The sequence below is a fragment of the Tyto alba genome, unplaced genomic scaffold, assembly GCF_018691265.1.
Source record: "Tyto alba isolate M040663 unplaced genomic scaffold, T.alba_DEE_v4.0 Super-Scaffold_1000006, whole genome shotgun sequence".
Lineage (NCBI taxonomy): Eukaryota > Metazoa > Chordata > Aves > Strigiformes > Tytonidae > Tyto > Tyto alba.
In genome coordinates this window covers 15325498-15337742 of record NW_024881272.1, presented here as the reverse complement: position 1 = coordinate 15337742, position 12245 = coordinate 15325498, and the positions used below count along the sequence as shown (strand labels likewise).

The 12245-nt window shown below is 37.0% G+C and overlaps 1 protein-coding gene across 5 annotated transcripts in view; it reads right to left on the bottom strand.

The window, feature by feature from the left end:
- DPYD (dihydropyrimidine dehydrogenase) overlaps window positions 1-12245 on the bottom strand; it is a 360191-nt gene that overhangs the window by 244753 nt on the left and 103193 nt on the right. For all 5 annotated transcript variants that reach the window (XM_042805542.1, XM_042805516.1, XM_042805526.1 and 2 more), the window contains one exon: window positions 3991-4152. In XM_042805542.1, the coding sequence (XP_042661476.1) occupies window positions 3991-4152 (162 nt within the window). The remainder of the gene's footprint in view (window positions 1-3990; window positions 4153-12245) is intronic.

Below are 12245 nucleotides of genomic sequence, written 5' to 3'. Positions count from 1 at the left end.
GTTTGTCCTGCTGTCTTAGCTCCCCAGAACAACCCTCCTCTGCTGACGCAGCAGGCCCATTCAGGTTGACAAGGATGAGGGGCCCAGGCCCTCATCCCAAGGCCATCCAACTGCAGGAGCTGCAGCTCCACAAGAACCACCTTCTCTCCCCACCTATGTTAAGACTGATCAGAGCTGTCAATATGCAACCAAAAGAGGGACCCTGAGCCCGAGGGCGCAGTGCACCCCTCGATGGCAATCCCTCTGGGCACCTATTGCTTCCTTGCCCATGGTGGGATGGGGGAGAAGGGAGGTTCAGCACCCAGAGGGGAGCCCTCACCACAGCCCACCTCCCGGACCAGGCACTCTGCTGAGATGCAGGTTAGCAGCAGGTAAGCTCATACAATGCGTTGGTTAGGAGAAAAACATATCAAGTTTCCTATTCCAATTTCTTTCTGCTGCAACAGCAGACAGAATATATCTCCAGAGAGGAACATATCACCAGAACTGTAGCTGGCACAAGAGTCACAGTACTAAATGATTTAGTATTTAAATCTAGTACGGAACGATTAAAATAATGCATTTTCTACTTAGTTTGTGCTGCTCCATTCAGAATGATTAACTAGAAACACAGGAGAACCTTTAGGTTCAGTAAAGTTTATCCAGAAATATAAGATTTTGAGGGCTTCTTACTAATACTACAACAGACAATGTAATAGATTATGCTTTCTTTTTACTACAAGCTTACAAACTTGTATTTGAGTAACCAGTAATTTTAGTTCATTTTGTGGGACTGACAGTCATATAGCTCATGCCTGTATGTATTGTTACTGAAATCTCAGTATATTTTCACTGAACTTGTGTTCCAAAAACAGAGAGGTTTCCTGGATCCTAAAGTACTTGGGCAAAGGAGACAGATAAAGACATTAATATAATTTTGACCTGTGCAGTAGCAGGTGTAACCTGCGCTTGACACTCATCATTTATAATAGTGAGCTTTTACTCCATGTTATTCTCTAGATGCAACAGTTACCGTGGTAACTGCATCCCAGTATACACATTCTACATCACAAATACAAACGGACATTTCCTTTTTTTCCACACAAACATTTAATTGTCAAAATCCACATTTTTTCAGATGGAATTACAATTTACTTTGAGAATGAGCCAAGCATAGTTACAAAACTATATGGAAGAAGGAAAATGTAGGAGGCATGAGGTGCCATTTTTTTGTTCTACCGTATGCAAGACAAATATTTTACAATTAGAGAGTTTTATCTGCAGTATGAACAGATGATCAGTCATTGTTCAGAAGCACAAAGGGGCATACGTCATACCCATATATTTTCCATTTTAAACTCACATTCCTGCTTTACTGTAATTTTATCTTTTATCTCAGCTAGCAGTTGTGCCTTTTTATTATCGCTCACTCTCATAATGCATCAAGTGTATGATCCTCAGACTAATTCCAAGGAAAAAAAAGTCTAAAACTGGAATTATGCACAATGGAGTTTTCAGTAAATAAGCCCCTGTGGGACAAACTATTACACAGTGCATGAGAATTACCATGCAGCTCTCATTAAGAGCAACACATGTTGCACACCTAAATTACACAATTTGCTAAGTTACTCATATAGGTAAAGCTGTGAACACACTTTGCTTGCAGTATCTGGGCCAATTTTTGTATGAGCAGTAGTACCTTATAATTTTCTTCAATATTATAATCTAGATTTTTATAATGATTGTTACTTGGAAGCACACCGTTATATTTTTTTTCAACTATACATACTTTCACAGTAAAATTTAACTGAATGAAAGCCAAAAAAAAGTATTAATTACAAAAGTGACTGACTATTATTAATAATTATGAGTACTACAATACATACAAATTCTTTGTTAAACAGCAGTAAATTTAAAGGCTATTAACAACTCATTGTAACATTTTAGGATACTATAAAAATACTAAGGATAATAAAATTTACTGAAATGTTATTTTTGTTAGAGCACTGAACAGAAACTTATAACAATTTTATTTTGTTAGAACTCTTGACAATAATATCGCTTTAAACAAACTTGAAACATTAGGAGCAAAGCCATTCAGAGCTATTCATCCTCTCTGCAGTTTTCATATCAATCATTGTGCTAGCAGTGAGCTTTTTTAATAGATTTCTAAAGATTTTTGAAGAAAAATGGCAGATATTTAGCATTATCTATCAAGCCATAATTCCTCTCTATTAATCATAGCATTAAGGCTAAAAGGAGACACAAATCAAGTTTTAACAGATATTACTTGCATTTGGTTCCTAAACAGTAATATTTCACCACTGTATTTATCATCTACTTGACAACTGTTTAATCTTTTTTCCTTTGTTTTTTTTGGGTTTTTTTTTGTGTGTGTTTTTTTGTTTGGTTTTTTTTTTTTTTTTTTTTGTGTGTCTGTTTTGGTTTGGATTTTTTAAGAAAAAAAACAAGTATTAAATTTTTACATATAAGGAGTAAAGACCATTAGAAGAAAAGGTAATAAAATTGTCTCTTGACTGATAAAACCCAACTATTGGATATACATGTAGAACAAATACAGTCCAGTGTCTCTAGCCTCATCCTGTAAATAAGAACTTTGGTCCAAACTGTACCGATTCTTATGCTTGTATGTTCAAATCTCAAGAAAACTGAAGTGGATTGCTGCTTAAATGATAAAAGGGAGAGAAGGTTCAGCAACAGTGAGCAGAGAAGTTTAGCTGGTGTTCCAGAAGCTTTACAAGTCTCATGGAAAGAAGAAAGGAGGGATACAAACCAATAAAAGGAGAAGAACTGCAGCAGGTAGCAACATTTGCTCATCGAATCATGACCCACAGTCATTCAGAAGGGGGTGTGAAGTCTATGAATGACAGCAGAGAAAAAAACCTGGCCTTACAGACGTATCATCTGTTACTTCCAGATTGATTCGCATTTCTATTTTGGTCTGTCCTACAAAGTTTTTTTCTCAGGCTTTGTAAAGGTGACTGGAATTTCATCATATGTTTGTAAATATCATCAGCCAAATGGCTGAAGATACAGAAGAGGGACATGATCATTAGTTAAGGACTATAGAAATGTGCAATCTTAACACATGCATATGCCTCTTTTTATACAACCACAACTTCTGCACTTTTACAGAGACCAAAATCACAATTTTTAGCCAAAGATACTTCAGACAGATCAGATGAGGTGCCAGCTGAGACCATGAGTTTGGTACTAATTCTCCATGCCCTCAAAGGAAGTTAACAAATGAGCAGCAGCCGCCGTCTTTCTTCAGATGGAAACTGGAGCATCGAAACTATACACTCACAAATAATGCACATCCACCTCAATAGAAACACTTGAGAAGACCTCCTAACATCAAGCAACAAGTAACGACCTCTGCTTCAGGAGGCAAAATATACACATAGATTTATGAACAAACAAATTTACACATACACACGTGTATGCATCTGTATCTATCTAGATAGATGCACGTAGACATGTATTTCAGGTCACCCTGAAACTAATTATTTAGATAGTTTTGTCAGAACAGGACAGTAAAGAGTCTAAATCATCTGAAACTTCTCCTCTGCCCCAAAGCCAGTTCAAATGCACACTAATTCTGCTATAGGATCTACCCTCTGCCCAGAACATTGCTACATCTCCTTAACATGCAGTTTCCCTATGCAACTTGCTTCAGTAGCATCCACAATTTCGCCTGGCTTAGATAAATCTTTCATTATAAAACAAATCATCTTAACTACTAGTGTTCCCAAAGAGTAATCTTGTTCACAAATAACGTTCCTTATGTTCCTATAAAGTATTGCACTATGAAAGCATTCCTAAGCTTCTGAATATGCTGTAAGAAAAAGGATAATTATTCTAACTTCCTACACCTTTATTTTATTAGTACCAACTTTTTTTTAAAACAAATCATTAACAAAGGCAACCACTTGGACAATATTCATTGGTACATACAAAGAATTTAAGACATTTGCAAGTCGCACTTACCTCAGTAGCAAACTGTTGCAATCCACCAATATTAATTGGTCCCTCCTCAGTGGCATACAAATTGCAGCCACCAACACAGAGATCTGATGTTGGACACACCATTCCACACGTCAGGCCAAGTGGATTGTCAGAAAGAATCATTTTGGCAGCTCCGTAGTAGTTCTGGAGGAAAAAAAAAAAAAAAAAAATGGAGAGAAATAGTCACAACTGAGGAAGCAAAAATACAAAAATTCAAGAGAGAATACAAAATACTTTAGCTGGATAGTAGAATAGAATATAAATATATTAAATAAATATATTAAATAAATATATTAAATAATACTGACATCATTATCTAAATGTTCCAACATGTTATGAGCATTATGTCAAAGACACTGAAAAGAAAGTCAGCAACATTCTTGATTATGCAAGGATAAAACTCTTCTTTACAAAACAGATAAAAGTCTGAGGTGGTTGTAGGATTTTTAGTGGCTTAACAAATTTATGTTCGAAAACTACTGTGCCTGCATTATGTACTCGTAAATAATCTCTCCATTTCTAGGTCAACTGGGCAGTAGCTGAGTTGTAACCCTTGTTGGAGGTCTGACCAGAAAGCGTCAGTTACATTATCAGTTCTTTATGACACAGGGAATGAAAAGTTTGTTTTACACATCTGTGCACACCATCTCTGCAGATATGCCTGTCCTTCACACCAGATCAGTAGTGCCAATTGTCCCAGACCTGTGATGAGGAGGTTTCCTTGCACTACTGAATTCTTTTTTTAACTCTTTTTCCTCAACCACATCCTGAGCTGGCAAACACTTATTTTCCTGTTTCCTTAAAGAGCAAACCAGGGAACAGATTAAAGAAGTTATGTACAATGCACAACTTCACAGATCTCTTAAGGGCGAGCATCAGAGGCAATGCCAGGTGTGAACAGAAGTCTCATGTAGAGGTGGAGAAGTGCTGATGGCAGTTCTGCATTTACATTACATTTACACTAATGAAATTATGGTGTAATTAAATCAAACCATTTACATCCTACCTTTTTTTCTGTATAGTCAATATAGAAGTTCATGTAATTGTAGACTCTAGTTCTTTCTTCATTTTAACACTCCTCCCATCGACTCTAAAAGCCCCATCAAGGAAAGTCCACAAAGGTGTGTTAATGTTAGAGTTTCCTTTAAGGGCCAGAAGACAATACAGTACCCTTTAGAATTAGCACTCAGCTGAGGTTCCACGAAAGTTTCTTCAGTGAGAAATTAATGCTGGGATCTCATTCTAGCTTTCTCCAAATTATCAATAACTGAGAGATTAAAAAACAGTACGTCTCCTTCCTCTTCCATCACCTCTTCCACATTCCAACCTTCAATAATCACTGTTTTTTATAACAAATCTCTTTACCTCTCTGTCTCAGGACAGCTAACTCAGAACAGCCAGAAGATATAGCATTCAAACAATGTGAGGTACTCGGTCACAGCACACCCTTTGCAATGCCTGTGACTTTCTGACTGACAAGTAGGCTAATGGACACAAAAGTGTTTATTCAAAGTGAATGCTGTGCCATACAGAGCAAGAATCCAGTTATGAATAAAAAAAGCAGTGTCAAGATCTGACAGTATAACCAACAATGGGTAACAGGACTTTGGTTTGGGAGGTTCAAATTCACTAGAGGCATATTAAAAGAATGAGCATAAAATTCTTAAAATTAAACCAGATGCTATAGACATAGCTAGAGATTCCCAAGAATTATGTTTAAGAGAAGTATTTGTAGATGTAACTGGACCTTTTGCTTGCAGACGCTGGTCTACTGCACAGCATGAGCCCCTGTCCATCACCTGGAAACACAAACCAGCTAGCTGGGTGTACTTTCATAGGATTTTCTTAGATGCTATTTAAATCCATTGAAATCCTAATCCTGACTGAACAGACCATCACTTTATACAACTGTTCTGGGAGAACTTTCAACCACTTTGCCTGTGGTGACTGGTAGGGCACTCTATCATCCCCAGTTTTCATTTATCCCAATATAAAGGAGTATTAGTTAAATGGAAACTGTACGTATTAGCAAATATTTTGCTCTTCCAGATGAGTGATACTGTTTTGACATGCCAGAGATTCTTAGAGCTGCTAAAAACAGCCCGTAAAGACACTTTAAGCTCAATTCAGCAGCAAAACGCGGAAGTCCAGTTATATCAGAGATGTCCCTGACACATAACCATGCAGGCAGGCAGTGCAGGAGACCCATGCCTTTCTGAAGCAGCACTTAGGAACCAGCCTAGATACCCTACAGCATCTTCAGTGGCATGAGGTGTCTGTTCCCCAGGCAATTCCATATAGCCATTCCTTTTTTCTACTGCAAAGGAACAGTTAGAAACTAGTAGGGGATTTTTCTCACTAACTCGAAGACAAAAAGATTTTCAAAGAATTTTTGTCCAGTTTGATATTTCACTACATATGAGAGTTATATTTTCCCTTCCTGTGCTGTCCAGGATTATTATTTTTATTATCTTCAACTCTGGTTCAATGGAAACAATTACAACAATCCGTATTTTCATTTAAGTAATTTCATTAAGGATTTTCTACATTTTTAGGCTTTGTAATTAAAATCAATATACAAAGCTAGTTATTATGCCTAGAATGCAAAGCTGTTAAATATTCCTTTTTAAAATTAATTTTATTACGTATCTGTAAAGTATATTCTCACACTTGAGCTGTGCCATTACAGGCAGTGTCAACACAGCTGGCACATTTTACTTGTTTTGCAAGCTCAAACCAAACTTTGAGCACAGCTATGCTACAGAAAGGCAGGTTATGCTAACGTAGCAAATGACTTCAGAGAGATGGGACCAGGGTCATTGTGGGTATAGGACTGAGGTCATGGCTTACTGAGGGGATATCTAGGGAAATCTGTCTCAGAACATCATGCCAGAGATTGGTAAGGAGGAGGCTGGGACCTAATGGGGGCAAGGCAAGTCCTAATGGGGGTAAGGCAAACTGCTGCTGAACTCTTAATTTGGGGGAAACATGATTTGGGAAGTTTTGAGATGTTGCTGTTGTGATAATAAGTTGCTGCTGAGAAAAAGAACCGACCATGTCCTCCTTCAAATGAGAGTACTAAAAGGTATATAGTACATGTCACCATGCTAAATGTTAAGACATTAGATAAACTGTACCAAAGAGTACATATCGTCTAGTCCTAACACCCGAAGTAAGTTTTAATGATAAATTAAGACAGCCACACCTGAAGTCCAAAGCATTCCACTTATCTTTGGGAGCAACAGGGCAAGTCTTCTGCACTGCTTCACTAGTGTGCTCCAACTTTGCTAAAGTGGACACCTCTAGAGATGAAAGGAAGTACTGGTTCAGTGCTGACCTGGCTTCCCTGTCTGACAACAAAAAGTCACCCTGTGTCAATTTTACCACTGGTAAACTTACACTTGTAGAACAGCTGCAGTTCCCTAACTCTCCTGTTCAGCCTTACAGAACAGCAGTGTAACCACTGTTCCCAGTGCCACTGATACTGTCCACTACCAGTGAAAGGATACGGCCACATGCTGCTACCATGACTCCGTGCAGTGGCTCGGGAGCAAGCCCATCGGCCACCTTCCTGGTACCCAGGGCACAGTCCAGCACGGAGACTGGGCTGTGGCCAGGTCTCCAGAGCCCAGCTCTGAGTTGCTTCCTCTCTTTCTCCTTCCATTCTATTTAATCATATATCCTGCCTTTACTGTGTTGATTTATTATCTAACATATCAAACATGATTAGAAAAATGTTTTCTAATACTTAACAAAAACTTAAACATCTTAAATGTTTAGTTACATGAACACTTTGTGCTTACATAACTTTTTTTTAAGCTCAAAACATGTATTAATGATCATTACATTTACCAGCGACATTAAAGGTAGAATATTCATAGAATAGCCACATTTTATAAAAAAAGTATTGATCACTTTTATTTCACAAAACCAGGATATAGTAAGCTGCACACAAAATAGACATGAGATGCAGACCTGGCAAGCTGGTAACTACACACCACATGTTGTACATGAGAAAGAATCAGAATTAAAGAGATGCTGGCTTCATTAAAATGACAGTTACTCCAGTGCATGGAATGATGCAAGCTACCTTAACAGCTTGGAATAATTTTTTTAGATGCTGAAATAATAAGATGACTCAGTTGGCTAGTTCCTTACAGACGTCACAGAGGAAGTAAGTCTAAAACTAGAATGTTTCTGAATTTTTTAATGAGATAAATGTCTGCTCATGCCTTTGTTCATAGAGTCTTTTTTCCTGTGAACTTCCACAGAAATAAATTAATCTAACTGGATAGGATGTTTTGTGGTTTCCTACATCAAAATGTCAATAAATACAACATTGCTAACACAGGGAACAAAAACAAGCCTTAAACGGACATCAATAATCAGTGGAAACCAGGCAGAGGAGGATCTCCACATGTATCATTTGGAAGTATTATATAATTTGTATGCAAATGAGACTGGTTTTTACTTGAAAAAAGACCTATTAAAACACATAGGATCAATACTGAGAGACCAGCAGAAATTGCGTTTACTATCAGGAAATGCCTACAGCATCTTTTCTTTCAATTCCATTCAACAGCTTTTTATATAAATTCATTATGCATCATAGTGTTTTGCTATTATAGTTTTCTCAAAAACAATGAAGAATATGCATTATTATATGCTTTGTGTAATAAAAACAAAAACACTGACTTCATCAGGATTTTGGGACAATTAAGACTTTAAAAGAAAAGAATCAAGAAGTAGTAGCTTCCTTTTCATCTTGGTTTAGTTTAAAAAAAAAAAGGTAGACATAGAAAAAAAAAAAACGGGAAATATCACCACCTCCTATCTTAGTTCACGTTCTGCAATGGCTTTAAAATTTACTCAAGATGTATTGGATTAAAATATTTTCACATACACATACACTATTTAAAGTACGTTGTTATATAAGTAGCGTTTTTCACATTGACACACACCAGTTCAAATATAACACGAAACACCTCCAGTCTGTCAGCCCCCCAAAGTATCTTCCAAAGAAGAATGAACAAAACATAACAGCAACTTATCAAATCATACATATTCTATATTATAATGCTGATGATTTTTAATCAATCCAGAAATCTTTCACATCATTTGACTTGTGTCATCATAACAGGACTGTAATTTCACACAGTGTCACTATCTTTTTATGAAAAAGAACGGAAGAAATATCTTGTACTGTCATTTTGTCCTTTGTAGTCTAGAATGTGAGAGATTCCTTAATTGACATAGTGTCATCGCAAAAGTCTATTCTACATAATTACACTATGGCAACTGAAACCAGCTGTCAGCCATTCCATTACACTAAGTACAAACAGACATCTCAAGAAAAGTCACTGTTTCAAGTGCATCAATTTAACACCATTACTACTTTTTCTTTTAAATTTTTTTTTTTTTTTTTTTTTTTGTATTTAGTGACCTGAAATATACAAAGATTAACAGAGAAAGCTGAATAAAACAGCACTTTCAAAAACCTGGGGCCCCAACGTAGTACTTAAAGATTAATTGTGATGCATATCTGTATATAATTATTACCAATCATCTAGCAGCTTTCTGACTTCCACAATCCTTCATTGTATTAACAGTATCCCACTTACAGTATTTTACATATGAACTGTGACTCACGATTTTCTACAGTCTTTGCAATGGCATATAGATGTCCTTTGTTAATTTACTCAGTTCCTCTGGCACAGAAAAACCATCATTCTGTTTCTCTCACCTGTCATAATCCTATGTCTCTCACCACCCTTTCTCTCTTACAATCTTTTCTTCATTTCATTTTCTCTTAATGATCGCACAGCTTTTTGTCTCTTGCCTTCCTTTGTCTACCCACTTTTCCTTCTTTGTAATTTCCAGTATATTACCATAAATAATTTTTCCTTTATGCTCTCAACCTCCCAAACTTCACACTCACCTTTATCCCCTAGTATCCATCACTATCGTCCAGTTCATTCCCCTTCCCATTTCTCCCTTGAAAAAATAAATTTCTCTCTTGAAAAAAACCCACACATTTCCTTTGGATTCATTTAAATCTAAACATTCCTCCAAAATCCCAAGATTTACTCATGTTCCACAGTGTTCTCTGTACTGTTCCTGGCATTCATTTCTCTCTCCCCCACTTCCCTGCGTGCACTCTGCACAGTCCAGGGACAAATTTTTATCAAGAGGGTAACGTGGCTTTGTTGGTGTTGGGTTTTTTTCCAGTTTTCTGTTTTTTTAAAATGATGGCCACCAGAAGGCTTACATCCACCTACAAAGTCTGTTGAAAACAGTTGACATGTCAGCTCAGATCAGTTTATTATTAAATAGGGGAGAAGATGGTCTTTCTGAACAGGGAGAAAACTGTTTAATCAATGTCAAAAATCACTGTAATATTTGAAGACTTGAGATAAAAAAAAAAAGAGGGCTGCAGCTATGAAATATGATTTTTGAGTACTGATAACACAAAAGATACTTCTGTACCCCTAATTCTTCATTATACTCAAACTATAAAGGCTGAGTCACTCCTTATGCCTGTGCCACGTAACACAATTTAATATCCTCATCCCTAAACTGCACCACAGGACTGCTCAACCATAAATGTGTCTGATAACAAAAAGCTCCAGGAATGTCTCACTGAACAGTACAAAGGTAGAGCACATGAGCAGCTGTTGCTTCCTAATGGGCAGCTGCCTCTGGCACACGATTCTGCTTAACAGGAGGAAAGATGGGCAGGTTGCAACTGTTCAGGCTGAGAGTTGCTTCTGGGAAGCTGTAGCATTTTCTGCTGCTGTACAATATTTGCTTATGCCAGCCCTAAAGGATGAAAGGCACTGGATCTCCATTTTACCAAGTCCTTCTTGCTTTCACACACCAACATGGGGAAGGGAAGACATAAAATCCTAAAATCACTCTTGGTACTTGTTCAGTGGCAGGGGAGCAAAGCTTTCTCCTGCAGTAGCTGAACAGGTTTTTTTCTTAGTATTTTCTTTTTAAAGAAACAAATAACTAAGATGGCACTCGTGCATTATAAAACAAATAATATGCACTTTGCCATGTGAAGATTGTATTTAAAGAGAGGACAGCTGGAAGTCAGAATACTCGTTTGCCATCTTCTGATGTTTAGAAACAGAAGTAGTGATATGTGCATGGTGAACATGAAGTCTGGACCCCAAGAGACACAATTGCAAGCGGTCCGTATGAACTGAGAAACACTGACTGGGGTGACACAATAGAATAGATTGTACCTTTATAAAGTGGAGTTGTAATCCAGTTTGTATGGAAAGAGAGAATGGAAGTTGTGGCCTAAATTCTACTGAGTCACAGCAGCTAACACAATACAGCATAAGTGACATCCTTTTTCTCAAAGAGGCTCAAGGCTCATTGAGTCTGGCAATTCAATTACCCTCTCAACCCAGAAACAACCCCTCCTCCCATGTCCCTCTTCCACTCCTGAGCTCAGGTCTAATGGCAGAACAGCTGGAACAGCTACATTGTACAAGGCCTGTAAATATCTAAAAAGCCTCAGGCTTAAGGGAACAAGAATCCCTGACCTTTTATGATTGCTATAGCTGTTTTCCAACAAACAAACTACATACAATAGAGCTCTTAAATACCTGACAAAGTCATTCATTTTCAGTACGCTGCTGTCTAAATACTCTATATTAATAATGAATCATGTTTAAATAAATACCTGCATGCAGTACTTCTTACTGCTTACACAGGGATAAGACCAAGGAATTTATTGAACTGAATCTCCTCTAAACAAGTAGAACGGTAACCTGCTGAAGGGAGTTTCTCAAGTGAGTGGTGAAGAAAGATTCAGAAACAGGACAGGGACGTCAATAAGCCTAGAAAGAATACCCCAATTTCCTGGATTTATTGACCTCAAATACCTGAATGCTATATGCTTCATATAGTTATTTTGTCTAGAAGCTACCAGATATATTTATCAGTTTTTAGATTAAAAAAGAAAGTTTACTTACAAGCTGAAAAAAGCAAAAAATATTTATCGTTTTGAAAAGTAATTTCAGTGACATGTAAAATATCCTTGATCATGTGAAGGAAATACTTTTATGACAATAATACAAAAAAATTCAGCAAGCAAATTGCTGAATGATATCTAAATGAGTATTTCAACAGAAGTTCAGAAAAATACATAACAAATTGAAAAATTACTTACTGGTACCATTAAACATTTTCAAAATTGTAAGTTATAAATTTTAGTGTGGTTT